The sequence below is a fragment of the Branchiostoma belcheri genome, unplaced genomic scaffold (genome assembly GCF_001625305.1).
Source record: "Branchiostoma belcheri isolate BF01 breed outbred unplaced genomic scaffold, Haploidv18h27 scaffold1, whole genome shotgun sequence".
NCBI lineage: Eukaryota > Metazoa > Chordata > Leptocardii > Amphioxiformes > Branchiostomatidae > Branchiostoma > Branchiostoma belcheri.
Window position 1 is genome coordinate 2,784,292 of NW_017802379.1, and position 25,954 is coordinate 2,810,245.

The 25,954-nt window shown below is 40.1% G+C and overlaps 3 protein-coding genes and 1 long non-coding RNA gene across 4 annotated transcripts; all 4 read left to right on the plus strand.

Annotated features, from left to right (window-relative positions):
- Positions 1 to 5,850: 5,850 nt before the first annotated feature.
- LOC109462496 (2-hydroxy-3-oxopropionate reductase-like) lies at positions 5,851 to 10,495 on the plus strand. The gene is made up of 10 exons (XM_019759053.1): positions 5,851 to 5,934; positions 6,371 to 6,496; positions 6,846 to 6,945; positions 7,432 to 7,575; positions 7,891 to 8,035; positions 8,511 to 8,656; positions 9,072 to 9,275; positions 9,675 to 9,769; positions 10,107 to 10,215; positions 10,320 to 10,495. The coding sequence occupies exons 2-10, from the start codon at positions 6,390 to 6,392 to the stop codon at positions 10,395 to 10,397; spliced, it is 1,128 nt and encodes a 375-aa protein (XP_019614612.1). The 5' UTR covers positions 5,851 to 5,934; positions 6,371 to 6,389; the 3' UTR covers positions 10,398 to 10,495.
- Positions 10,496 to 12,309: 1,814 nt separating this feature from the next.
- LOC109463795 lies at positions 12,310 to 16,959 on the plus strand. Its single transcript, XM_019760699.1, has 4 exons — positions 12,310 to 12,470; positions 14,632 to 14,794; positions 16,286 to 16,304; positions 16,708 to 16,959. The coding sequence occupies exons 1-4, from the start codon at positions 12,317 to 12,319 to the stop codon at positions 16,957 to 16,959; spliced, it is 588 nt and encodes a 195-aa protein (XP_019616258.1). The 5' UTR covers positions 12,310 to 12,316.
- A 336-nt stretch (positions 16,960 to 17,295) lies between these two features.
- Positions 17,296 to 20,286, plus strand: LOC109464076. Its single transcript, XR_002139864.1, has 3 exons — positions 17,296 to 17,402; positions 19,858 to 19,965; positions 20,241 to 20,286. It is a non-coding gene; the product is annotated as an uncharacterized LOC109464076 (long non-coding RNA).
- Positions 20,287 to 21,878: 1,592 nt separating this feature from the next.
- On the plus strand, positions 21,879 to 24,809 carry LOC109463889 (GRB2-related adapter protein-like). Its single transcript, XM_019760812.1, has 5 exons — positions 21,879 to 21,908; positions 22,391 to 22,582; positions 23,103 to 23,184; positions 23,526 to 23,632; positions 24,324 to 24,809. The coding sequence occupies exons 1-5, from the start codon at positions 21,879 to 21,881 to the stop codon at positions 24,537 to 24,539; spliced, it is 627 nt and encodes a 208-aa protein (XP_019616371.1). The 3' UTR covers positions 24,540 to 24,809.
- Positions 24,810 to 25,954: the final 1,145 nt, after the last annotated feature.

Genomic DNA, 25,954 nt, shown 5'->3' on the forward strand with positions numbered 1-25,954 from the left:
TAAGACACTTACCTGTTGATGATGCGCAAGAGCAACTGAAGACTCGTCTAATGTCTCTACTCAACAAGACCCGGGTGGTCTTCATCAGCTGATGGTACAGGGCAATCGGAGCTTCCGATAACCACGTCTGCCTCCGACACCGCACCGCTTTATCGACTGAATCCACCCGGTATTTCTTCAAGAGCCACGTCACTGAACAGCCGAGGGCGGGACTACTTAGAGTAAAGGGGAGCTAAAAGATACTTTTTTGAGATCGATCTATCATACGGCCAGACCTGAAGGAAGATTTACCTGTATCTGCCACATCCAACGCTAGCTTCATTATTCTTTTGCGCTATCTGACAAAACTCTGAGCTGATTCTATCTCTACAGTGGAAAAATACTATACTTGAGAGGGCTTTGGGATGATGAATCGGCTAGAGGTTCATTCTTTGAAATCTTACTGACGTCCTGACCATCGCTCAAAGTTTGTAAGGCCACACCGATTTAATTTTATGGATGACATCCTCTGAAGACCCCCAAACTAGTGCGCGCGGGCGAAAAAATAAAAATCCGGCCAAAAATAAAAATGCTACAAAACCACAGGAATGAAAACCTGGTATTGTGAATTTGGCGCATTACATAGCGACGTATACGACAGGCCGACATGCTGGATTTTTGCGGAATATATGAATTGACACTGCTGTACGTATGTACTTTCTTGAGTCTTGGAGCTTCGGTAGCCTGGCTGCCGTCAACCAGAGTTATCACCACCATGCACTACCCAGGCCTAAAGCCAGGCCAGAGCCTTGGAATACGTGATTCTTTTTTTTTTTTTTTTGTAGATCGGGCAAAAATCAATGCGCGCGCGGATGTCATCCATAAAATTAAATCGGTGTGGCCTAAACGTGGCTTAAGCTTAGGGATGTTCTTTTCATTGTTTCCTCACTGGCAAAAGCGACTAACATCAAATCATTTTTTACAAGATGATCACGTTTGGAGATTGATTCTTGTTTAAGACATTGTATGACTACTCTAATCAGAAATTGTTCGTGCCGATTTAGAAAATTAATTTAAATAGATGTTCTTTAATCCATCATTAATAGTCTCTGAGATGTTCCCTTGCTTTTAAAATACATGCTGCACGAGTATATTAACTTCATAATAGCCACCATCGTCGTATATCATATTATAACTTCAAATTTCCTACTAATGCATATATGAACTCAAGGTATTGTTGTCTAAATTTCACCATAATAGCATGTAAGGTCTTCATAAGATGCTTTCAAGCAAGGACATTGCTTCAAAGTTTGTACTGAGTTTATTCCACGTCAAGAGCATCAATATGCCACTTATAATAAAATTTACGACGTAACGTTACCTAATGAGAAGAACTTCTTCCCCCAAAGACATCATTATCTGCTGTATACAATTTGTCTCTCAAAGGATGTTAATGAGATATTATTCATCTCAGTCGGCTACAGGACTGTAAGGGTTTTGAACCACACCAACCGGGATGGACCCATGCTCTCATGGATAAGTGCGGTGAATTTTAAATGTACCTCTCGGTGTGAGGGGTCTTCAAACTCCGAGTCAAGGTCGAAAATTTGTGTCTTTCCCGGGGACATAACACTGGACCCTGTCCAGAGTTCATTTACAAGACGCTTATTTACAAGTGAACGCTTCTGACATTTAGAAGACCTTTACAACACCTTCACGGGACCTTTACAAGAGCAAGAAAAGGATATGCGAGTTCCTCCGCGCGGTTGACATATTTGAGGATCCATCAACTACGTTCTGGTGAAAGGTTCCGGCGTAGTCAATACATGAGATCTTAACATATCACATCCCATCCTCGCTCCTGGTCGTTCAAAAGGTTGTCAAACAGGCTACTCCATATCTTCCGGGCACAGACAGATATAGTTGTAGATAGCAGATAGTAGTTGGCATTTGGCGGCCTTGAGGTTATGGCTGTTGACTCGAAATCTATTCTAAAGTTGTTTTTTTGCTCAAATCCCTGACAGGCCCCAATGTAGTGCCATCGGGAAAGATACAAATTTTCAACCTCTAGTCGGTTAGGTTTTTAAGACCCCCTCACCGAGTACATTCAAAATTCACGGCACTTATCCATAAGAGCATGGGTCCATCTCGGTTCGTGTGGTTCAAAACCCTCACAGTCCCGACTGAGATTAATAATATCTCATCAATATCCTTTGAGATACAATGTATACAGCAGGTAATGATGCCCGTTGGGAGATGTCTACTCATTAGGTAACGTTACGTCGTAAATTTTGTCATAAATGGCACATTGACGCTCTAATACGTTTCCAAACAAAATGAATAAATAGGTGGGTTTATGAACCTTTACCATACAGCCATGTCCAGAGGAGGGGCTAAATAAAAATTTGACCAAATACAGTCTTTCTAAAACATGTGTTAACTGAAAATAAGTAAAGGAAATAGCCAAAGCAAGCTCGAAAAGCGCTGATGATGATATGCCTAAGCCATTCTATAAACCGTTTTCACACACGTGTATACACAAGCAAACAGACAGACAGTCATTGATAAAAAGACAAGGTAAATATTAATAGTATACACGGCAGTGGTGCCTGTATAAAAGAGGTCAATGCCCTCAAGATAAAGTACAGCTGTTCTGATAGTAAAGACACGAAAGTTTACCAGAGGTCGAAACGTAAAATATGACCTATTTTTTTGCATCGCCATTGGTCCCATCTGGCATATAAGTAACGATCTAGCCAGTAAAGTTATCAGGAAATACGACAGCAATGGTCACAAACCTGCGCATTTATTGCTTGTCTCAAGAATTTCGAAATGATACGGCCATAACTCAAACGAACTCACCACATAATAATTATGCTTCATCGAGGTTGATTGATTCGTGAGGGCAAAAACCTCCACGAAAACCATTCCACTGAAACTGATTTTCTGTCCCAATTTTACTGCAAAAATGTACAATTACTATATATCTAAAGTAATAACACAAAGTATAACAGGCCTTGCGGTTTGTTTAAAAAAGGAGAGAATCAATTTGTGTGTTTTTCACTGTTCTAAATTAATACTCAGAATGTGTAGATAATTTTTAATGGCCCACATCGATCCTACAAGTAAGACCACAATAGCACACCCGTGTTACAACATTATCGCCTCGGTACACTCTGTTGCTTTTCAAAAGTCGTGCCGACAGAGAAATTTAATTACCCACTCAATCACAAGGACCGCACAGGCCTATTAGCAAGGCATGGATTTGCATCTTGAAATCACCTCCGTGAAATATGTATCAGATGGCCGTACGTTATTGATCCTTAAGGGCACACGGTGTCAACCTTAATTACCACGTGTCAACCCTTAAGAAAAATAGTTCAGTTTTTTTCCCTCATTCCTTTACATTTTATTCGTACGGAGACTTACTTAGATCTAACGAACAGTAGTGTAAAATGTAGTTAGGCGTCATATACTTGTGATTTGTAACATAGTCTTACAGTATGCCGTACATCTAAACTGTAATTTCCAACATAAAGATTTGAATTGACCCAAATTTTCAACTGTACAACACCAGTCTTTGTCAAGGAATGAGCAATGGAAAATGCCATTTAAATTTACGGCATAGATGACGTCTACCAACACAGATGAAATTCCCAGATACTCTCACAGTAAACCTAAGGAAAAAGTGGAACAAAGTATAACATCAGTTAGTGAATGAATGAAGATTATTTATTGTACAATTTGGACCACTGGGCTAAGCACAGGTCACAAGATTACAATCATATACATATACAATACATTAAATACATATACATACGAGTATAACTGTAAAATGTGTATATAAACGTCTAATGTATTCTAGTCTTTTCAACTTCCTCTCGCCTCCTGTATGAGGCTGTATGAGAAGTTAAATCAAAGGCTAACAGGAATATAATTTTTTCTTTACTTGTCAAGGATCTAAAGTTTGGAAATTTACTTAAAACATGACCGAATAGTATGTTTATCGTTGTTATATAAAGGACAATCTATGGTAAAATGAACTTCGTCCGCTACTCTACCTAGACTACAAAATTCGCAGAGTCTTTGACACAACACAGACCTATATTGAGGGACACTGTATGTCTAGTATCCTGACCTATATCATCTCGGTATCAACCCTCCTGTCCTGTATGTAAACGATGACAGACGACGCGAAGCGGGGACTTTATTGCGTCCCTTTGCAAAATGGTGTGACTCGCTGTTTGTCTAATCGTAACACATCGGCACATAGTTATGTAAAATCGATATGATTTATTCTCCAGAGGCGATATGTATTGACTGGATTCCATGGAAGTGGGCCATGGTTTTATTAGCTTGGTTTAATTGTTGAAAAATCGACTTATTTCTCTTTTAGTTCATCTATGATTGAATATCTACTACATTTTACTTTCATCTTCGCTGAGATAAACCTTTCTTGTTGGGCCCTGATACTGGTGCCAAATATCACATACTGCAATCTGTCACCAGCTGTCAGTCTGTAGTATTTGTAGCCTCCTTCGCAGACTTGTTGGGTGGGGGCATTATTTTTTCGGTGAGCGACGCGAGTTACGCCACGGAGGGCCGATGTTGCCGCCGAGGGAGTTTTCCCGCTCCAACAAGGAGTCCCTCCGCGGCATAACTCGCGTCGCTCACCGAAAAAATATAATAATGCCGCCGCCCAACAGGCAACAAGTCTGCGAAGGAGGCTATAGTTTGGTTGTAACTCGCAGCTGAAGGGCTTGGGGATCTCATTGGATCTGAAATGCTTACAGGTCACATTTCTAAACCGGGGCCCGGCCGGGCTGTTTGTATGAATGAAAAAAATAACAATTGAAATCAAGAATGTACAGAAATAGTGCCCATGATCATTATTAAAACTTTTCCGCGGTTTGTTGTCTTTTATATATCGTACTTTTCGTTCCCAAAAGCTGCACAGTCGGGCCCCCCGTGGAAATTGTGACCTCGGCATGAAGAAGTTAAGTGACCCACCCGCAAACTTGCGTCTGATTGCGGAGGTTTCTGAATTTTCTTAAAACAATTTTGTAAAAGCTTTCAGACGATTTCGATCTGTCGTCGCACACGTAAATTGAGTTTGTCCTGTGATGGACGTTAGTCTAAAGTCTGCTTCTTTCAGGGATTTAAGGCTTTATTTGTTACATTGTTTGTGCCCATCGAATATATCGATTAGAAGAAAGGTTGTATGCCTTACTTACTCTCTTGTTCGTCCTCTTGCAACCGGTCTTTTGACGGTTTTATTTTCACATTGTTTGTGCCCAGCGAATACATCGATTAGAAGGTTGTATATATGGATGCCTTACATTTTGTACTTCCTCTCTCATTCGTCCTCTTACACGACTTGCCAATTAGCAACAATAAATCACAGTTAATTGTAAAGATATAGCGATTTTAGTCCGTCATTGATTCTCTGCTCTATTTATAGCTATAGATGGTCATTCATTTCTCAAAAAAAAATTTCCAGCAGATGTTAGCTCTAGCTCTAGTCAACAACAGCATCATTTCTTGTACACAGTGTCCATATTCAGCAATGCAGCTACCTCAAGTTTTTTGAGCGATGTTTGAAATTGTAACTCCGTATCAAACATAGAAAAAATACCATGCTTTTGGTTATACATTTAATACATAACAAATATACTTAATTGTTTATTTGCAAAATCATGCCCGAAGGCTAATTGCGTGTACAGTCAATTATATGTACAGTCAATATATGTGTAGTTAATTTGTCAAAATTACCCTCTTGAGCAACGGGATATCCAAGTATATGATAAGTAATGTACTGGTCCTGTGGTGGTTGTAAAAACCGCTAGGTAGCGCTTTAAGGTACCTACGGGTCCGAGGGTCAGAAAGTAGGTCATAGTGCACGCCAGTGCGGCAGGTGTTCAAAGGAGTTGGGCAGGTGTTCAAAATATAAGAATTGTAAGTTTTTCAGTGCTCATTTTCACGATTTCCATGTGTTTTTCCTCTGTGCATGCTACATGGATAACATTCCGGTACCGTCAACTGTGCTTGGACCATATTTAAGGTGGAATTCTAAGGAAAGGGGATCCAAAAAGAATGTTTGGCATGTTATGACCTGACTAATTGTCAGGTGTGTAATTAACGTTGATGGGGCGGTTTTGCACTATCAAATGTCAGGGGAAAATTCGTGATGTTAGGGTCAGCCATTAACAGAATGCAAGCACATGTGTAGACTGTGCCTATTCAAGGTCTATGACCCCCGGACGAAAGGTTGGCCTCAGGGACGTCCTTGAGCGGTGCAAAGTACACTGTGACTGTTTGTCCTTATTGGGTAAGTGTGGCATAGATCTAGAGCAGTCTGGGATAGGTCGTGACACTGTTTTGTCGATTTCAGGACACAGATTTAGATCATCATGGTAGGCGTAATACTACGAACAGGCACTGTGATCAAAACCCTCCTACAACAGTCCAGAGCTGTGCAACAAGTCGCTGGATACAACCTCAAGTCTTTCACAACCAGGTAAGGCATGTCAGGTTAATTGTATGAAAATACTATAGTTCTTTTTATATATACTGATAAATATGTTGTTTTACTTTAAGAGTCGAGGAAAAACCGTCAGTGATGTTATGGATAGTTATGCCGTCAAATTTTAACATGTAACATTGCTATGAGTTAAAGTTGATCAACTGTACGTTGCATTCTCCCATTAGCCTTCATGTAGCCTTCTTGTGAAGGTAATTCAGAAGGCCTCAAGTAAAAAAAAAAGGTTTTAAAAAAGTCGCCACGGTCATCTACCATGTAGATATGTTTCTCAACTACTAACTACTTTTTGTTTTGTTGTAAATGTTGTTGTTGTTGTTATTTACAGTCCTGTAACATGCAATCTCGCTAGTCAACATGTCGGGGTGATAGGAGGAGGGAACGTCGGGAGAGCCGTCGCCATGGGTCTTATCAAACACGGTCATACAGTAAGGAAAACATTCCTCATATTACAGACATTTTATTGATTACATAGCTCAATAGGAAAGGTATTTCAATATCCAATGTTTGGCAGCAGACATACTATCAGACAGAAATGCAAAAGTTACAAAATTTCACGATGAAATCAGGCAACTGGTGCTTCTTGCATTGTGTTTAGAAGACTATAAAGTTTTATCACATTTATACTTATTGATTGTAAATTGAGTTTGATTGTCAACTTTAACTCTTTATTAATTTAACTCTTTTATATTATCATTGTAAATGCCTACTAATTCAGACTTAGTGTCTGCAAGAAGGTGTGTGAATAAAGTTTCAAAGTTCTAGAAAACAGAACAGATCAAAATGTCAAAATTGTAGGGATGCAAAACTTGAACGCAAGTTGACTATCACATAGTGAAAACTAAACTTTGTATGAAATCATAAATTTTGAAAATGAAGAATGATCCAATGTATGTACTGTTCCAACTCAACAGGTGACAATATATGACCCTGATACCTCCAACAAAAGCGAGCTGGAGTCCCACGGGGCGACCTGGGCACCCTCGTCGGTAGAAGCCGCGCGGGCCGCCGAAAGGGTTCTGTTCACGGCCCTGCCGGCCCCGCCTGAAGTCAGACAGGTCAGCGACAAACTGTGCACGATGTAGAACAACTTATCTACAAAACCGTATGTACTAAAACAGTAAAGGCTAGGACAATTCTCTGTCCCTAACGTACATGATTAATCCAGTGATAATCATCAGTAAACACAGTGGGTAATTATGCATATTTGTGAAGAAGAAACTAATCCTGAGGTAAGTGTAACAAACGGTGATGTACACCTTCAGTAACAAGTGGTGACCGTACAAAGTGGTGTATCAACTACTAAGGTCCTGAGATTACGTAAAATGAATACATGAGTTTCGGGGTGCGAATTCCTACTTTTCTGTTTCTAGGTGATGGAAGAAGACGGCGTGTTGGAGTTGCTGAAGCCTGGAAGCTGTTGGATCGACCACACCACCACTGACCACGAGGAAACCAGGCGACTCTTCGCCAAAGCGCAGACCAGGGGCGTCGACATGCTGGAGTGCCCCCTAACTGGTAAGGACTGGCGGCCGCTATCTTGGATTTTAAAATAGCAAGGTCATGTGCGTTATTGCTCAAAATTACAGTAATGGTTAGAAAAATATATTAAGCAAGGAAATTTGAAGAAAAGGGTCGTCTAAATGTGAATTATACATTGTAGATGAAGTGTCAGATAGCTAGTTGTTATGGAAATGTGATGTGCATGTATTTGCATTTGGAAATGCAGACATCTTGACTAAAAACCAAATCAAAAAGTTCAAATAGGATCATGAATATTTGTATATTACAATCGATCCACTGAAGCTCAACCTCATAGTCACATTCAAAAGGTTACAAATGTTTAAATCACATTCAAAGTCACTTTGCAAGCCACTACGTAAATCCCATCGTGTTTTAAGTTTCAGAACAAATTTCTATGTCAATACCTTCTTTCTAGAACAACTAAATATACCAGTTAAATTTCATTGTTTTCCCCTCTCTGTGAGTACAGGTGGTATGGAGTTGTTGAAGGCCGGACTGATGACTGTGTTAGTAGGAGGGGACAAGACCGTACTGAACCAGTACGAGTCACTGATACGGAGTTATACGGACACTGTTCTGTATATGGGTCCGGCGGGACATGCCAGTATTGTCAAGGTACGTATACACATATGTTTGAATGAATGATTAGATATTACATGCTCGGGGAAATACTTAAAATCGTGCACTTGTGTTGAAATCAAAATATGCATAAAAGATTATGAGTTTTCAGTGCAATTGATATTTGAATGCCATTTTGTACTTTCTCTACTTGAAAAAAGGAATGTTTCACTTACAAATCATTTGTAGAATGTCAGACTTGTTTTGGGAAATTTCTCGCCATGCATAGCTTGAAATTCATCTGTATTTGTAGAATCAAAGAGGTTTTCTTCATGGTAACGTCCTTGGTAGAATTCAAGCAGCAGGATTCAACCAAGGAGGTCATTTTCCGCAGATAGATAGAGTAGATGACTTGATTAAAAGGGATAAAATCTTGCAGGAAGCTTATAGCGTCCGCCGTCTCGTATTTCAGGTGATCAGCAACATGCTGGCCGGGGCGCACATGGTTCTGACGGGAGAGGCCGCCATGATCGCGAAGAGAAACGGCGTCAACCTGAACGCCTTCTGGAACGGCATCCGTGCGTCGGCCGGAAACTCCTTCGTGTTCGAGACCGAAGCGCCCCTCATGTTCAACGGCACCTACCAACCAGGGTTTGCCATCAAGCTTCACTGTAAGGTAACGCCAGTAATAGGCTCCGCCCCTGGGGCGTTGTTAAAAAGGTTAGGGGAGGGGCTTGGCTACATCTGTTTTGTACGGTTCAGTAATCTCGCTGCAATACATATTTTTTTTAACAATTCAGAACGTATCGGAAGGTAGAATTGAACATAATCTGCTATGTACGATCCGGAAGGTTGGCGCCGCCATGTTGTCCTGTGACATGATGGACACTTAGGATACAGGAGTTTTCTTTTACACAACGAAGATTTTTCAACTAAATACTGACGTTAAAGTTTCGGTGTCTGTCAGACACCTTCCTCAGAGCTTCTGACTGGAGTTCTGCTTCTCGCCGCTATATGTAGCCGATGTAGGCCGCGCTTTTGCGGCAATAACACAAAATGGACACTTGTTTTTCAGGACCTCGATCTTGGGCGGAAGCTGGCGTTTGACACAAACGTCCCCATGGATCTCCTCAGCATGACGGAACAAATCTACCGCCGGGCCATGTTCAGGTAGGAAATAAAAACATTTTATTTGTAGTAAAACGTTGAACTTTATTCCAAGACAATGTTACACAGAGATCAAATTTTAAACGACCACTGTCGCCTTCATCAGGATAATTAATGACCAATCACTTCACAATGTAATCTCGCGAGAGTTACGGTTACAGACAGGTGATCTCATTCACACGACACTTTACTGATACGTGACGTAGGCAATTGATCAAAACTTTTTATTTGGTAAGCTTTTCTGACGCTGGAAAAATGAATCACAAGATGTCTCCACCCCTGAGGCGTCGCAAAAAATTGTTCATTACCTTACTTAATCTCCATGTGTTCATTGGTGAAGGTATGGACAGGATGCGGGAAGCTCACATCCTCCTAAGATGCTGGAAGAAGATCTTAAGGTGTCTCTTAGGGCCGGGGGCTATGACACCTGGCACTATAGTATCGAGAAGGTCCGTATTAATGGTATTTTTATCAAATCATTGTCCATTTTGATGTTCTTCGTGCAAGAATTGCTTCTTTGTTATTGATATTTTGTTGTTGTTTTTTTCGCCAGGTGGCAAGCGATACCATTGCTGTAATTCATCATGATATTGGAGAAGAAGCCAAAAACTGGGCCGACGACGAGTCTTAGATACTTAAAGAACCATGACAGACAGACTTAAGGAACCATGAAAGAGATTATGGTCGTTTAGCCTCATACTCTAGATGAAAGAACTGTTGATGATAAATGCGTTCAAATATGTAGCAGGAGTACTCATGGTGCAAATGATATGACTGCGCAAGGTAATAAATAAACAAATAAATAAAGTTATTCTGGTGTAATTAATGTCATTTAGTGGTGGAACTAATGGATGAAAGAAAATCGTATCATGAAAGATGAAAAAGAAGAGAGAGAATGTTACATACACAAAACGTATTGTTCAAGCAGTGGTTAAATTACGTGTGTCCTTGTCCCGATTTGAACCATCGTCTAATTTAAATGCAGAGACACGATACTTTACGTAATCCACATACTCTTATAATCAAACTAGCAAAAATAGACCCACTATGCTTATATAAATTTTTTTTTCAGAAAACGTAACTAAAAATAGCGGATTAGTCTGCAAATCTGACGCGTACGTGATATTTCTGATTCTACAAAAATAGATTCTGAACTACTACCTTTAACAAACTGTATATATGTGCATGTACACAAGATATGAAATCGTAAAGGGGGAGGGCCGTTACAGTATATATTTGATTTATACATTTACACATAATGGCAAAATAATGACTGGTATAGAAAACGACATACAAATACTCGTACGTAACAAGGATAGATAACAGATCCTGAATTTTAACATCCCTCTGCATAGTCAGTATTGCTCAGATATTGCCAGTTCATTTTAATTTCATTAACATAAATGACGACAGATTGACACCAAAGTATTGAAAAAGTATATAAGTTGGCATGTGTACGCAACGACGCGTATTTGTTTTAGTATTCTATAAGATATATATTGGTTTATTTCACACATACAATAAACAGTACAATTGGCATGTTTCACGTCGCAGCCACAGGCTGAATTGCGTGCACATACTACATATTACTTATTAAAATCATAATGCCGCAACTATTTAAAACCCTAGCTTATTTTCTTTTAAAAACTAGTAGAGTATATACAATGACACTAAATACAAGGACACTAAATACAACCTGTAGGCACAAAAGGACTGTACGGATATCCTACTATACAGAGTTGTTCAACAGTGTGACAAAGTATGGGATTGAGCTCTTTATATATCTTTATGTATGGGATTGAGCTCTTGATATACTCCTACAACTACTACTGTACACACACACAGGGTGTGATTAACATATACATTGCCCCTCCCTACCACTGTTAACGTTATACAGGTCTCTACTAGATTGATTCTTCTAGACTATTATGACAATGACAAGGAACTTTATTGCATATTCACGCCCTACATGGGCTAAATGCACTACGTTAGATGACCGAGGTATACGTTAGGGTAGGAGGAATAAGTGCTACTATGCTACGTCTATATCTACCTCTTCTCTCTTTTTGAAACAAGTCAAGCATGAACAAAGTTAAATAATAATTCATTAACATCGTAGTTCCTGGATGTCATAATATGTTTTAAGCGCAGCCTAAATGTGGTCATATATTAGTAAAGGGTGCATCATTTAACTGTTGCTATCTTTACTTCCATATTTTTCCTTTTCACTACTTCTGGTTAATTCCCATACTTGTCTTGAACATCAAAGATTTTCGCTTCATTCGACTTAATTTTCTAGCCTGGATATAATTTCTAGGCCACTTTTACATTCTCGTCGGTTGTATCCGCACAGTTTTTAACAGGTAAAGGTCAATGTATCCCGTGTACAGGAACAATGAGTATTTCCAGACTAATTTACGTAAATGACGTAGCGTTACCATGACAATGTTTTTTTTTTCAATATGAAATACCCATGAGTTGCAAGCCGCCGTGATGAATGTAAGCTTGCCACCAGGAGAAAGACCGAGTGTTGGTGACGGTTCCCTCTAGATGGGCGTTGTGAGGAACTTCCTTCTGTATTCCTTCAGGTGTGTGGGCCTTGTGAAATCTATCTCGGGTAAAGTCGGCCCAGCACCGGAGAAAGGCGCCATGAGTGCGGCGGACCAAGTGCCGGAGAAACTGGGCAAAGACGTGGATACGGACGGTACGTATGTACGGAAATTCCCACTGAATCAGTCATTCCCGTGTGCGTTTTCTTTTAGTATTTTTCTAGGCTCTGCGTTGGTGTTTGTGTATGTGCATGCGAATAATCAATGTACGTAAATCCGTGGGAGATCTGTTTCTGTTTCAATGACGCCAGAGTGAATGGTTTTCCTTTCCGCCATTTCCTGTTTTTTTTACCGTAGGAAAACATCCACACGTAGCTAGCAGAGAAAATTGTCTGAGTGACTTATGAATAAATATGCCTTCCGTGTGAGATCTGGTCCGTGCGTGTGTGCGAACTTCTCCTAGTGGCGTATCCGGGGGGCAAAACAAACAACCAAATATAAGATTTGGTGCTAAAAATATGTACTCGTACAAAAGAAAATACCAATTTGTAATAGTGTTATACTTCTATACCTATGCCTGGGCACGTACAACATAACGTATATATGCAAAAGAAAACGCATTTAGCCAATGAACAAAAGGGGTTTTATTACCTGACAATCCTAAAAACACTTTCATCCATTTTTTATCTCAGCCAAATGGATGAGATCTCAGCCAAATGGATGAGCAATTTTATGTCTCGTCACTAAATTTCTAGGACGCTGCAACGTTGTTCATGCCACACCACTGCACATGCGCAGCAATGCTATCTCCCACAGGACAAAGAAAAACATCATATTTATTCAACAGGTTTTTGTTTTTTTAAAACCTCTTGCGTCAGTGAAAAATTCGTCAGACAACGTAGAACATCCAGACGAATATACTAACACTAGATCCGGTGGATTAACTAAAGACGGGCGTACGTGAGGACTATACGTACTAGTAAAGTGTTGGTTTTGTAACTTCTGAAGCAGTCGGCGGTATATTGTTTCAATGTTGGCCATGAAGAGATTAAGGACTAAGAAGAGACGTCGGGATGTACAAACGTGGCTACAGAGTAAGTGGTGAATATCATTGAACGACATGAGAAGCATTTCAGAGCTGTGGGTATCCGGGAGTGTGGGTAATATTTGGATCGTGAGCGTAGACAGAACATCGATGTTTTCATTATCGTGAATTGTTTTCATCAATCAACAGTCGTTGATAAAGTCAACTGCCTACTTGTAACCCTTGACTGGTTTGAAAGTTCAGTTTTAATGTGTAATCTAGGAGTTGTTCTTTTGAAGTAATATGTATGTTATATAATTTTATGTATGTGTGTCGCCGTGTATGCATGTACCTATGTTTGTGCGTTGCATGCAACATTTCTGCATTTAGAAAACGCGGACCTTCGACCTTGCCTATTTCTGCATGTTGAGTAGTTGTCCTTGTTGTCCTCTGTATTCATAGCAAATAATTACATTAATAATAGTATCTATGACGTCTTATTCGTATAGGAATGCACTCTATGACTTCTACAAAAGCAGTTTTCAAAACGTCTGGCTGACGTAAATAAGGAATTAATATATTTGACTGTTTGACTTGCATAGCCTTTTTTGTACAATGTAAAATATTAGTACACATAACAGAATATACAAACGTTGGTACTTGTTGTTGTTTCGTTTCATTCCAAGCTTGTGCGAATCATTGTTTTGGTTAAATATCCATTTTTGAATTCTGAAAAAGAACATAATTTCTAGCTCTGAAAATTTAATAATTTTGAGCAATTACTGTATTGATTGCAGTTGCTCTTCAACAGTTACGATCAGCCTACTCACAGTTGGAACGTCTTACAAAATGCAAGTACCATAAGTTATATTTTCCAAAAAAACATTTATGCAAATGTAGAAATTTTTTTCACATTTTCGCCCGGGGCAAGATTGTTGCTAATTTCTTCTTTCTTTCTTTTTTATTTGCTGACGCTAAATCTATATTTTTCTAGTTTGTTGTCATAATCACAATAACTGTTATTGTATGTAATGACGATTGTGTGAGGTCGTGTGGCGTAACGGTAGTGTTCGCCTCGGAACCAAGAGGTCCCGGGTTCGATCCCTGCCATGCCTGCCACCGATCTTGTGCCCTTGGGAAAGTATTACACGACTTTCCTCACTTTCCGTGTTGGTAGCGGGATAAAAGATAAGTTTAAAAAACTGGAGTGTGTCTTGTGATTACATGTTTTGAAGATAAAATATGACGATTGCGTTTCTAACTATGATTTCGACGTGTTGCCTTTCCTTCAGTAACCGTTCCGGAGGTGGCTGCCCTGGGCCTGACCACGATGGTCCCGTCTAACAACCACCTGTCGCCCTGCCCAAACAACATGAACTACGCCGACATCGACTTTCAGAACATGCCTGCCATGGCAGCTAGACCGGCCAGGGACCAGGATGGCGACAACGGCGGGTCAGTCTTACAACTCATATATTTGTACGGCTTCATTCGGTAAACATATTGTTTTTGCTCAGTTTTATCCTCTTACTCTTCTTCTTCTTTTGTTCCAAACAAATAAGATCAATGACCAGGACCAAACGTCTGTCACCATGGTAACTGGTGTTAAGTTACAAGTTAATGTTGCAAGTGCCTCCAGAGTGTTCAAGAGTGGCTGCATAGTCACCATATATATGGCTGTGTTTGAGTAAAAATAAGTAATTTGTTAATCCGGGCCATAAAAAGGTACCTTTCTAGTTTTTGGCTTGAAACAACCGTAGTAGTAACTTACGGTTAGCACGATAGTACACATTTTCGCAGTGTGACGATGAGTTGAAGGTTATAGCGGAAACTGCGAACATGTTAACCGCCGGGAATACTTCAAAATCTACAGTTATATTCGTTAAACACCACATATCAAAATGTTTCAGTAGCTACGCCATAATTTTCCTCCTTTGCTGTACACCTGACTCTTGCTCTTTTACTCCGATAATGTATTTTCGTCTTTGTCCTTTTTTTCACTCGTCAGTTATCCAAGATGGCGGACTTTTTTGTTTTGGTAAACATTACATTTTGAAATGTCTACCGTTAGCATGATTAAATCACGTTTCAGACGCTCTTCCGCCCACTGAACAAAGGGGATTGCGAGCATTTCTTTCACACAGACTAGTCTACCCTGACGTTAATTATGTAACGTCTGAGCTTAAGGCCAGAGCAAGTAAATTTTATGGATGACATCACCGCGCGCATTAGGCCATGTTGATTTGATTATATGGATGACATCCGCGCGCGCATGAATTTTCGGCCGTTTCCAAAAAAAAAAAAAAAAGTTTTCAACCATACTGTAAATTGTGCAAAAAAGTTGCTAAATGAGCAAAAATATACCATAAGTTGCAAGGAAAACATTTAGAAACGATACCAATGTCGTAGAATGCCAAAATCAAATGAAAAAAGACAAAAATGTAAAGAAATGAATTCGAAGAGTAGATTATTCGCCATAACATACTCTGTGCCATTTGTTCAACCTTCATGACCACGTAGATTTCATAGTGAAAGCAACTTTTTTTTTTTTGCAAAACTTTTTTTTTATTCGCACGCGCGCATCAGTTTTGGGGCTCCCGGAGGATGTCATCCATATAATCAAATCAACATGGCCTTAATGTCTATTTTACAAGGTTGTATTTCTGTACATCACTACAGATTGAGGGCTGAAGACTTGACATCCATGTATGCAACAATTCTGCCCAAACATATGAGGTAGGTGGAATTTATTGAATCTCTACTCTAAGCGCTTTTTCTGCATATTTCATTGTCGCTTAATCTAAGAAATAGTTTGTTCTGTAACTACTAGTATTGGCATTAATAACAAATTGAGTGTACATGTTTATGAATCTGAACTGATTTGCATTGCTTTGCTTCGTTATGGAACTTAATGTGTATGGTTCTTTATCTTATGTCCATGCACAGGCCAAACAAAGGTGCTTCGGTAAGTATTGCAACAATCAATTTAAAAAAAATCTTTTTACTTTTAACATTGTGTGTCAAATGTGTGGAATAAGCAGAACAAGAAATATCTCTAATATTGTGTTGTACATGGTGTGCTATGACGTGAACTCCTTTGGAGACAAATCAAGTTGCATAAATAATATTCTCTTGGACAATTTCAATATTTGGTGAATATAAAGTCTTATAATATAAAGTAGCAATCATAACCACGTAGATTTCATTATGAAAACCAATTTTTTGCCAAACTTTTTTTATTCGCACGCTCTCATCAGTTTTGGGGTTTCCAGAGGATGTCACTCATATAACAAAATCAATATGACCTTAGTCAAAAAAGGAATAATGGGGAATGGTATTGATATTTTCGCTCTTCCTTTCTTGTGTAGGATGTGACACCTTTGGATGTGGCCCCCGCTGACCGGAAGCGCATGGCCATGTACAACCCGGAAGTGGACAACCACGACCCTCCCCAGGAGCCCAGCACCCCTCCCCTCCCGGACCGCACCGAGGACACCAAGGACAAGAACATCCCCGAGGTCACCACCACACCTCCGGACGACCTGGACGACTTTGATGATGAATTCAACCCTAATTATGCCAGGATTGATCTAAAGGTACCTTTATCTGTTATTTCATAGACACTTGTGGAACAGTCTGTTGCTTGAGTTTCAGGAAATTTATGGAATAACCTTTTCTGCAACTTTTTGGGGACATTTGACCTACTAAACTTCCGAACTAACTGTTAACTTCCTAACCAACTACGAAAACACAAGCAAACACACACACACACACACAAACAGACAGACAAAAGCGAAAAACTACTCAGGTTTCATTTTCAAGCCTCCTGGCATATTGTCCGTTTTTAGTGCTTATTTTTGATTATGTGTTTTTTTGTTGTATACATGTGAAAATAAACAATAAACAAACAATAAACAATGCTGACCTCCGTCCCCAGGACCTGGTCGGGTTGAAGCTGAGCTGTGACAGCGGCGGCGGCAGGAACAACAAGCGGGAGTCCACGGACAGCATCTCCGCTGACGAGGTGGAGGAGGAGGGCGCCTCCGCACCGGCAGACTGTCCTGTGAGTCGGCCTCTTTTCTTAAAGATTTTTTTTGGTCATTTTAGGTATCAGGGGTTTTAGCTAACTTTTTGTATGTAATTTGATATCCATGTATATACATTTTAGATATGCTTATATAAAGATATTTCATTTTCTGAAAGTCTTTTGAGACTCACTGACACACTGTCTGAGAGAGAGAGAGGGGGAGGGAGAGAGAGGGAAGGAGAGAGAGGGGGAGAGAGAGGGAGATAGAGAGAGAGAGAGAGAGAGAGAGAGAGGGAGAGATATATACTCGTAGACATTGCGTAGTTTTAGAATAGATCCAGGTCAGTTGCCGGACGTGACAATCTTAGTACATATTAATACTGTACAGCTTTGCATAATCCTCATGAATATATCTTATCAAAACAACAATTGAGCTACTGAGTCCATCATGATATGGGAAAGAACAAGGTCTGAATATCCAATAAATAATGCGTCCCGAAGAAAGCAATGAGATACTCAACTCGGTTGACGTACCTTTAGATTCGGGATAGTTGACTGGTAGTCGTCTATGGCGTCTTAGGTTAGAGCTGGCAAAACCAAGGCCTTACTGTGCCTGGTGGGGTAGCTGTTTACGGCACTCTACTGTGGTCTAAAGGAACAAGGTCTAGGATCCTAACCTGATAGAAATGTAGCATGCTGGTCCTCTTCAGTTGTCCTTCTCAAGAAATACAAATCATTTTTGGCTATCAAAATCTACTGCTTTCACCTTGTGGCAAAGAGCTTGATATTTCATACAGATTGTACAATAGGCATCGTTTTCTGTCAAAAATTTCCACCAGAAAGAGCTTTTTTAGAGCTACTTTACAACCCGAAGCTACGCATAATATCTACTTTGCCTCGTGGCTAACTTTGGGTTATATGATATCCCGGTTGCGTCATGAATGTTTTGCGCAATGGGGGACATTTTGACGGTAGTATCCATGACGTAACGTCACACATCATACCTGCAGCAGCACTAAATAGTCTGGTTCACTGGAATTCATGAATATTAATGAGCCACTATGATGAAAACAACACACCTATATGCGTATCATATCGCCCACGTCGATTGTGTTCAAAAGAAACAAAAATCATCGATGTACGTCTTATTTTAGATTTTCTGTGATGTTAAATATACGTTTCTTATTAGCTTTTTATAAAGTGCTAAAATTTGCAAAGGTTATTTATTGCCAACATTTACGTATTTTGTCTGCGTCAACAGCATTTCCCCTCTGACATTTTATCCGGACATTGCAAAAATGTATGCACATTCATAGGTTTCATCTCGTTGTGCTTTAGAAGGATGCCTTCCATTGACTATTCTCTTGGGTGAAAACTTTTCAGTTGCTTTTTAAAACTGCACCTCTCTTTGCACAGCTTGTATAGTTGTCCATGTGACGTGAATTGATATTTTGTGGTATCTACAAAAATTTCGATTCTGGTTCATACATGGTCATGACTCTTGATAAGATTGTTGGCAAAATCTTTTTTATATGCACAAACACATGGAAAAATACAATCACTGACTTTCCACAATTGCAGCTTGAAATATTTCCCTTCAAACACAGCATGTGTCGGGGTGTTATTGTTCTAAACTTCAAGTTCTTCCCGTCATTTGACAAAGGATAGAGCGTATTCTACATATAATTACACCCATAAGTTTTGATAGTGGAATATAATAAATTTTCATCCAAAAAGGCTAGAAATATAGTGCATATGACTTGTTCTTTTTCGTTCAAAATATGACGTTCGCTTCAGTTGCATATGCACACAAATCTATGAATTTTACATGAAAAGGCGACAAATTGGACCGTACGCTTCATCTTATAAATACTGAAAGCGGAAGCAGTGACTGAACGGATTTGCAAATGTATGCCACTGCTCACAATGATGGACATCACGCGGTATTTCAATCAGCTGGTGACGTCATCAGGGTGACGTAGCCATTACGTCATATGACGTGTACAGTGACGTGATATACTGGTATAGAGATCCCCTAGCACAGCAAATCCTTAGCATTGGTGGACTACACTCATAGACAGGGACTCAATGGTCCGGTTACAGCTAACATCGGTGGACACAAGCTTGGTTCATGAAATGTTCCTCGCCATTCATGAAAAGACAGGACGCAAGATGATGATAAAGGTATAATGATGTGCTCTTGGTCAGTTTTATATTACCCTTAAGAAGTTTATGTTTTTGGTAGCAATATTTTTTTTTTTGCTTTGTGGTTGAACAACATAATTCAAGAAGCTATGCATGGGTGAATTGTTATGAAATTTTGTATGTGATAAGCCTTCTCCTATCAAAACAATCGTTAGATTTTGGCCCCTGCCTTTGTTTTGGTATTGCCACACCTTACTGTTTCTGGATCTCATGTCATGGTCACGATTTTGTTTTGAAACGTGATTTTAAAACATGCTCATAATTTTTTTTGTCCTTGTACATGAAGGACACCCCTTCTACGAGCCCAGGACAGCAGAAACGTCACACGTACGTCAACATCAAACCAGATGGACACGCTTATGTCAACGTGGAACCCAAAAGTAAATCCAACCGGGTGAGTATTATAATGTCTACTTAAATATTCCTGTTTTAGAATATTCTATTCGCTACTGTACTCAACAAACAGTGAGTTACAACTTTGTTGGCTTTCATAGACTTTGGACTAGTAATGATATTTCTCAGTTTATTGGTCTTTTCTTTTGTGAACTTCTTGACAGACCACAATGCATTCTATTTTTACATGGTTAAAAACTTACATATAATAAGACCCATAGAAATGCAATAGAAACGACATTAAAGCAACATGTTCTTATCTTACTTTGATTCTAGGAGCCGAAAGGAGTCCTGTTCTATGCGGTGACAGACTATTCCCCCATGCAGATGCACCGGCAGGGCATTCCCCTGAAAGCCGGCGACGTTGTTGAAGTAAACACTCTCTTCTTTACATGTACATGAAACCTAATTGCATTGTAAATATAGTACAGAGCACAGGAAACAGCACAAGTTTTTGAAATTCAAACCAAAGAATGTACAAGTACATAGTCTCATCTCAGCTCTCTTCTAGCAGTCTTTTATAGAGCAGGCTATTTTTCTTCTTTGAAATTGCCACAACTTGTCTCTTACAAAGTTGTTGAGCATTACAATTATCATTATGTGGCAAGAGTTTAAAGAGACCTCTGTTGCATGGAAAGACAATGCAGAGGACATTTTCAATGTCTAACTTTATGTCATTTTCTATGAACTAGGTGTACAGTTTCGACCAGGACTGGTGTTTTGTGGTGTGTTACCCGAAGTCCTGCTCCAAGCCCATCGAGGGTTGGGTGCCGCGGCACATCCTGCGGGAGATGGGTACTCACTGCTGCGTCCCGACATCCCCTGGTAGGTTCTACATGCAGACAACATTGAACATCCGTAGCGCAAACATGCAGCGATAGTACATACTTGTATTTCAAAGCTTCCCTTTTAGCGCGACAAAGAGGTACAAGATTGATGCATTGATGATGTACGTGGTGGTACTGAAATGGATACTTCCCTTGGTGCTGAAATTACGGTTATCAATGGTACTGAAATATCATGCTTGATTGTTCACGATACTGAGATTGCGGTTCTTCTTTGCACTGAAATTGCACATTTTTAAGCATAGCTGACTTTGATTATGAGATGATAGGAATTTTCTATTTCCGCCTCTGATAGCTGCGGAGGATGCCCTGCCCAGCTTTGAGAATCTGAATCTCTCCGCTCCACCGACCAGGATCCCCGACATCAGCCGTGAGCCCTCCCCACACGGGCGCACCGGAGCCGAGGACGTCACCCCTCGGCACCAAAGGGAAGGCGGCCCGAAGGCACCCAGCACCATGGCCCCCTTCCAACCTATCGGACTCGAGCAGCGGAAGAGCGGCTCCTGCGAGAACATCAGTGTTAGCGGCATCAGCGCGGCTGACTCTACGTCCAGTAACTACGTCAACAAAATACACAAGTAATACTCCAGTTCTTTATCGTAACATTTTAACCTTTTCTTGTCGGTTCTGCCTTTTGGTAGCAAATGTGCGGTGACCAAAAGTTAAAGATGATGATGGTTTTACTGTCTTTCGGGCAATTTTACTATTGAACAATTGCCACAAGCACTTCTTCATATATCAAGAAGGCAGGGTCGGACATTCTGAACCATAAAATTCTATGATTTGTTTTCGTTTAGAGTTGATGATGATTGTAGATATCCAAAATTAATGCACATTGACTTATCAAATACTACGGTTTACAGTATTATAGCACTTAAAATTTCATGGCAAACCCTCATATTTTCCAACCCTCTGACATGCAGTTTTTGCCGTCTCGCCCAGGTGGGACACTGTTTCCGGTGTTGGCATCCCCCAGCCGTCCCCGCCCACACCCCGCAGGCTCGGCACCGGCGGGGACCAGAGTCCCTGGCACCACCGCAAGTTCGCCCCGCCCTCCCCGCCGTCGGTCATGGCACCTCTCAGCGGCGCATCCTCCCATGTAAGTGTTAGCAAAGCTTAGTACTCTTTTTCACTCGATTTAAGTGGGAAATGTGGCATGACGTGCCTTTCTGAAAGCGTAACACCTAGACCATTATGAATTCATCATTATGAGTTAAACAAATGATTCATTCATTCATTCGATACCAAATCTAAATCTAACATGTAGGTACACAACTATCAAAGGTTGTGCAATCGCATGGCCTTTGGCTTGTAATATACTACAGTTGTAAGGCTATACATTCTCAGAATTTACTAGGAATTAACAAAGGAATTGCTGTGCAACAAAGATGCAAATTCTATGGTTTCCAGTGAAAATCCCTCTTGCATCCCCAGTTGGCAGTAAGCGTTTTAGCTGTGTGATCATACGTACAGGACTAGGCTCATTCCGTGCGGCCCAAGGGCTAAGGTAACGGAGATGGGCGCCGCCTAGTACACCATGTGGTGCTAAAATGACGAGAAGTTTCAACTTTCTCTCCGCAGAGCCCTTACAGTGACGGGAACTTCGCCACAGTGGTGGCGGTGTGTGACTACACGGCGACGCTGGACGGGTGCATCTCGTGCCGTAAGGGCGACCACGGGCAGCTCCTGGACGTCAACTCCCGGGGCTGGTGGTACGTCCGCATCGGCATGGTGGAGGGCTGGGTCCCCGGGGACTACTGGGAGGTCGTCAAGGTAGGCTGTTGTTGTACTCTAGCTTTCTCGTGCGTTTCTTTAGCTTGGTCTATCTATGAGACCGTCTATTTACACATGTATGTAGGCAATGTTATAACTTGGATCTGTCCTTGGTGCTGAATTCACTGGTACAATAACTTTCCATTGCATATCCTTTCCAATATGCCGTAAAATATTTGTTTTGCACGCCAAAAACGCTTGGTCTTTTAATGAGACTATCTATCTGTGTAGGCAATGTTCTCACTTGGATCTGTCCTTGGTGCTGAAATCCCTGGTCTTATGACTTTCCATTGCAAATGCTTTATAATGTGCCGTAAAATAGGTATGTTTTGCACGCCAACAGGCTGCTGCTATACTCAAACATGGCCGGTAGACATTTAAGTTAGAATAAGTCAACCAAAAACCTTCATCTCCAGTACGATAGAGATCATACACCGGACATATTTTGATGAACGGTGTGAAGTGTACCAGTGTGAGAAATACAATAATTTGTCAATATTTTTTCTTCATTGTTTTTCAGCATTCTCAGCCCCGAGTATCGGGACACCGGGCTTCTCCCATTTCCCACTCCACCTTCAGGGGACCGCGGTATTTCACCTTCGGTAAGTTAATTATCATGTTATCTAACGTTTTTTTATGTTTACAAAAGGAAAAACATATTGTTTTTGCTCTGTTTCCTCTTCTTCTTCAAACAAATAAGGCCAATGACCTGAACCAGATGTCTGTCACCATGGTAACTAGAGTTGTGTTACATCATGCTGCAATTTTATAGCAGGAGGGATTTAGTCTCCTTTCACATTATGCATTTGCTTTGCAAATGTTACCTTTCTAGTTCAATGTAATTTTCAACACACAAAAAAGATAGTCGTACCCATAAGTAAACTATGGGACATGTATGTATTAAGTGTACTACTATTGATGAGGTCAATATTGCATGTTCCAGAGACGGAGCCCTGGTATCACGGGCGGCTGAGCCGGCATGAAGCTGAGAGCAGACTGCTGCGTTACGCCCGGTCCAGGGACTTCTTAGTGCGCCAGAGCACACATAGGGTAAGCTCAACTCTACATCAATAGTTAGTCGTTTCCAAAAATAGTTTCATCAGGTTGGTAAAGTACAGGATATAAGGGTTTTCTTTAACACAAACAAACGTTACATATAGCGGCTAGAAGCAGAACTCCAGTCAGAGCTCTGAAGAAGGTGTCTGATAGACACTTACGTGGAAAGTGCAATGTGTCAACATGATGCCCAACAATCATATTTAGTGACAGTTACTCATATTTTCAAAACACTAGTATCTATTTTTTAGGGTAGCTCATTGTAGCTATGTGTTACAGTATCTTCTTAATGACATGGACGTTTTTGTGATAACTTATTAAGGGTGAAACAGTCATAGATGTAATCAGAGTGTATGAACTATCAGAAAAGGCAGACCAGCAGTTTTAGTGCAGGTGCCATGTTGTAAGTGTTCTCTGTTTTATAGGAATAGATGAGGAGAGCTAAGATCTTGCATAGGTTCATCATTCATGTAACATCAACTATAATAATTCCATGGGGTACACTATAACTAATTTGTATGCTTTGAGGATTCCTGATGCTGCATTGTATAACTGTTTCAATCCGCCATCTATACAAATCTTACCAGGTGAAATCATGAGAGTTAAGTTCAATGAGGGGAAAAAACGAGTGTTGGGGTCGGAATAACCCCCTAAACGAAGCTCTCCCTTCCTTCACTCGGCACAGGTCGGAGACTTTGTCCTTTCCGTGCTTTTCTGTGACAAAATCCATCATTTCACCATAGAGACCACCGCCGACGGACGTTTCTTCATCGGGAAGCACTACTTCAAAGAGATGGTCAGCATCGTCTGTTACTACCAGCACAACACCCTGTTCTTCTCCGAGGACAAGGACCCCATATCGCTGGGACAGCCTCTCATCATTCCCTGCCGAGATTTCTGACCTCCCCCTCAGCACCTCCGACAGCGACACCGACTGGGACTGCTCCGATTGTTGAAGAATCACACGTTACCGAATCGAGCATGTCGGCAGAACGTACTGCACTTCGGCCGAACGTCCCATATAAGGTTGTATTCATGCATATGAGGTTAACATGCAAATGTTATGTCATAAAAGATATTGTCTGCAACAGGCAAAATATTGATGCAACGTTGACCAGAATCCAGCTAAAACTGTGAAGAATCGAGTTTCGCACAGGCGCAGTACGCTCTGCCTACATGCTACAAAATTGGAGGTCAATGATAAAGGTCATGCCAAAAACCTGGTTACCCATATAATGACTGAACCGTCCGCCTATCCTACATCTGATGAAAACATTTATATTGTATTTTTGTAATGCTTTGACATCCTATTAGGAATTGTGAATGTCCAAATGTGGATGTAAGTTCAACAAATAGCAGTGGATAAATATATTGTTTTAGTAAGTTTAGAGTGAAATGTTCTGTTTGCCTTGTTTGTAGTTGCAGAGTTGAAATTCATATATTAATATAAAGATTACCTATATAATACGAACATTGTATTAGCACACAACATACTTAAAATTTGTGACTTTGTGTTCTATTATTTTCTAAAAGTATTTTGAGCATTGTACATTCGTCTTTTAGCCACACGAATACAACTGCCTGGTTTTAGGACCTTTGGATAGACATATGAATACAAAATCTGTATTATTATATTCTATACATTGTATAATGAAAAATATTCTACCAGTTTCATTTCAAATGCGTAAGGATTGTAAAGTTTATGAAAGCAAACAAAACATGCAAAGTTTATAAAAACAGTGGATAAGCACTGAATGCATATGAAGTAATTGTAACAGATATGGTTTAGTTTTCAAAGTTAAGGTGTGTTGTGATGAAATATATTATTTCAATATCAATATATATACACCAGAAAAAATACAAGTTCATATCTTGTAATACTTCAGAATAAAGATGGTTGGCTTAAAGAAATTGTGAAGCATTTTATTCATGAAAAAGTTCATAACTAAAAATGAAGTAGCCATTTTGAACTTTAACTTGCTAGTGAATAACATTATACTTCTGAATAGCATTAGATCATATCAAAAGAACTCAGTATGATCTAACACTGGAGTTTTATATGCCAAATATGACATGGCTTTCCTCATACACTATCCTATATATAGATATATATCAAAGCGTCATGATCAATATGAATACACCTCTGAAATTAGTTTTGCACATGCACCATTCTTATGAGTATAATACACATGTATTTGAATATTGAGTTTTTAAAGTAACACATACTGGTGCCATTATTATACCTTGTAGCACCAAAGGCACTTCTCCTTAAATTCTAAAGCATTGGTCTCATTCATTTAATCTTAAATAATATGA

Coding starts and splice junctions, on each gene's coding strand:
- LOC109462496 (XM_019759053.1), top strand. CDS start 6,390: ATGGTAGGCGTAATACTACGAACAGGCACTGTGATCAAAACCCTCCTA. Junction 8,036..8,510: donor GCTGGAGTGCCCCCTAACTG/GTAAGGACTGGC, acceptor CTGTGAGTACAG/GTGGTATGGAGTTGTTGAAG. Junction 9,276..9,674: donor CCATCAAGCTTCACTGTAAG/GTAACGCCAGTA, acceptor CTTGTTTTTCAG/GACCTCGATCTTGGGCGGAA.
- LOC109463795 (XM_019760699.1), top strand. CDS start 12,317: ATGGGCGTTGTGAGGAACTTCCTTCTGTATTCCTTCAGGTGTGTGGGC. Junction 12,471..14,631: donor CAAAGACGTGGATACGGACG/GTACGTATGTAC, acceptor CCTTTCCTTCAG/TAACCGTTCCGGAGGTGGCT.
- LOC109463889 (XM_019760812.1), top strand. CDS start 21,879: ATGGCACCTCTCAGCGGCGCATCCTCCCAT. Junction 21,909..22,390: donor TCAGCGGCGCATCCTCCCAT/GTAAGTGTTAGC, acceptor TTCTCTCCGCAG/AGCCCTTACAGTGACGGGAA. Junction 23,633..24,323: donor TGCGCCAGAGCACACATAGG/GTAAGCTCAACT, acceptor CACTCGGCACAG/GTCGGAGACTTTGTCCTTTC.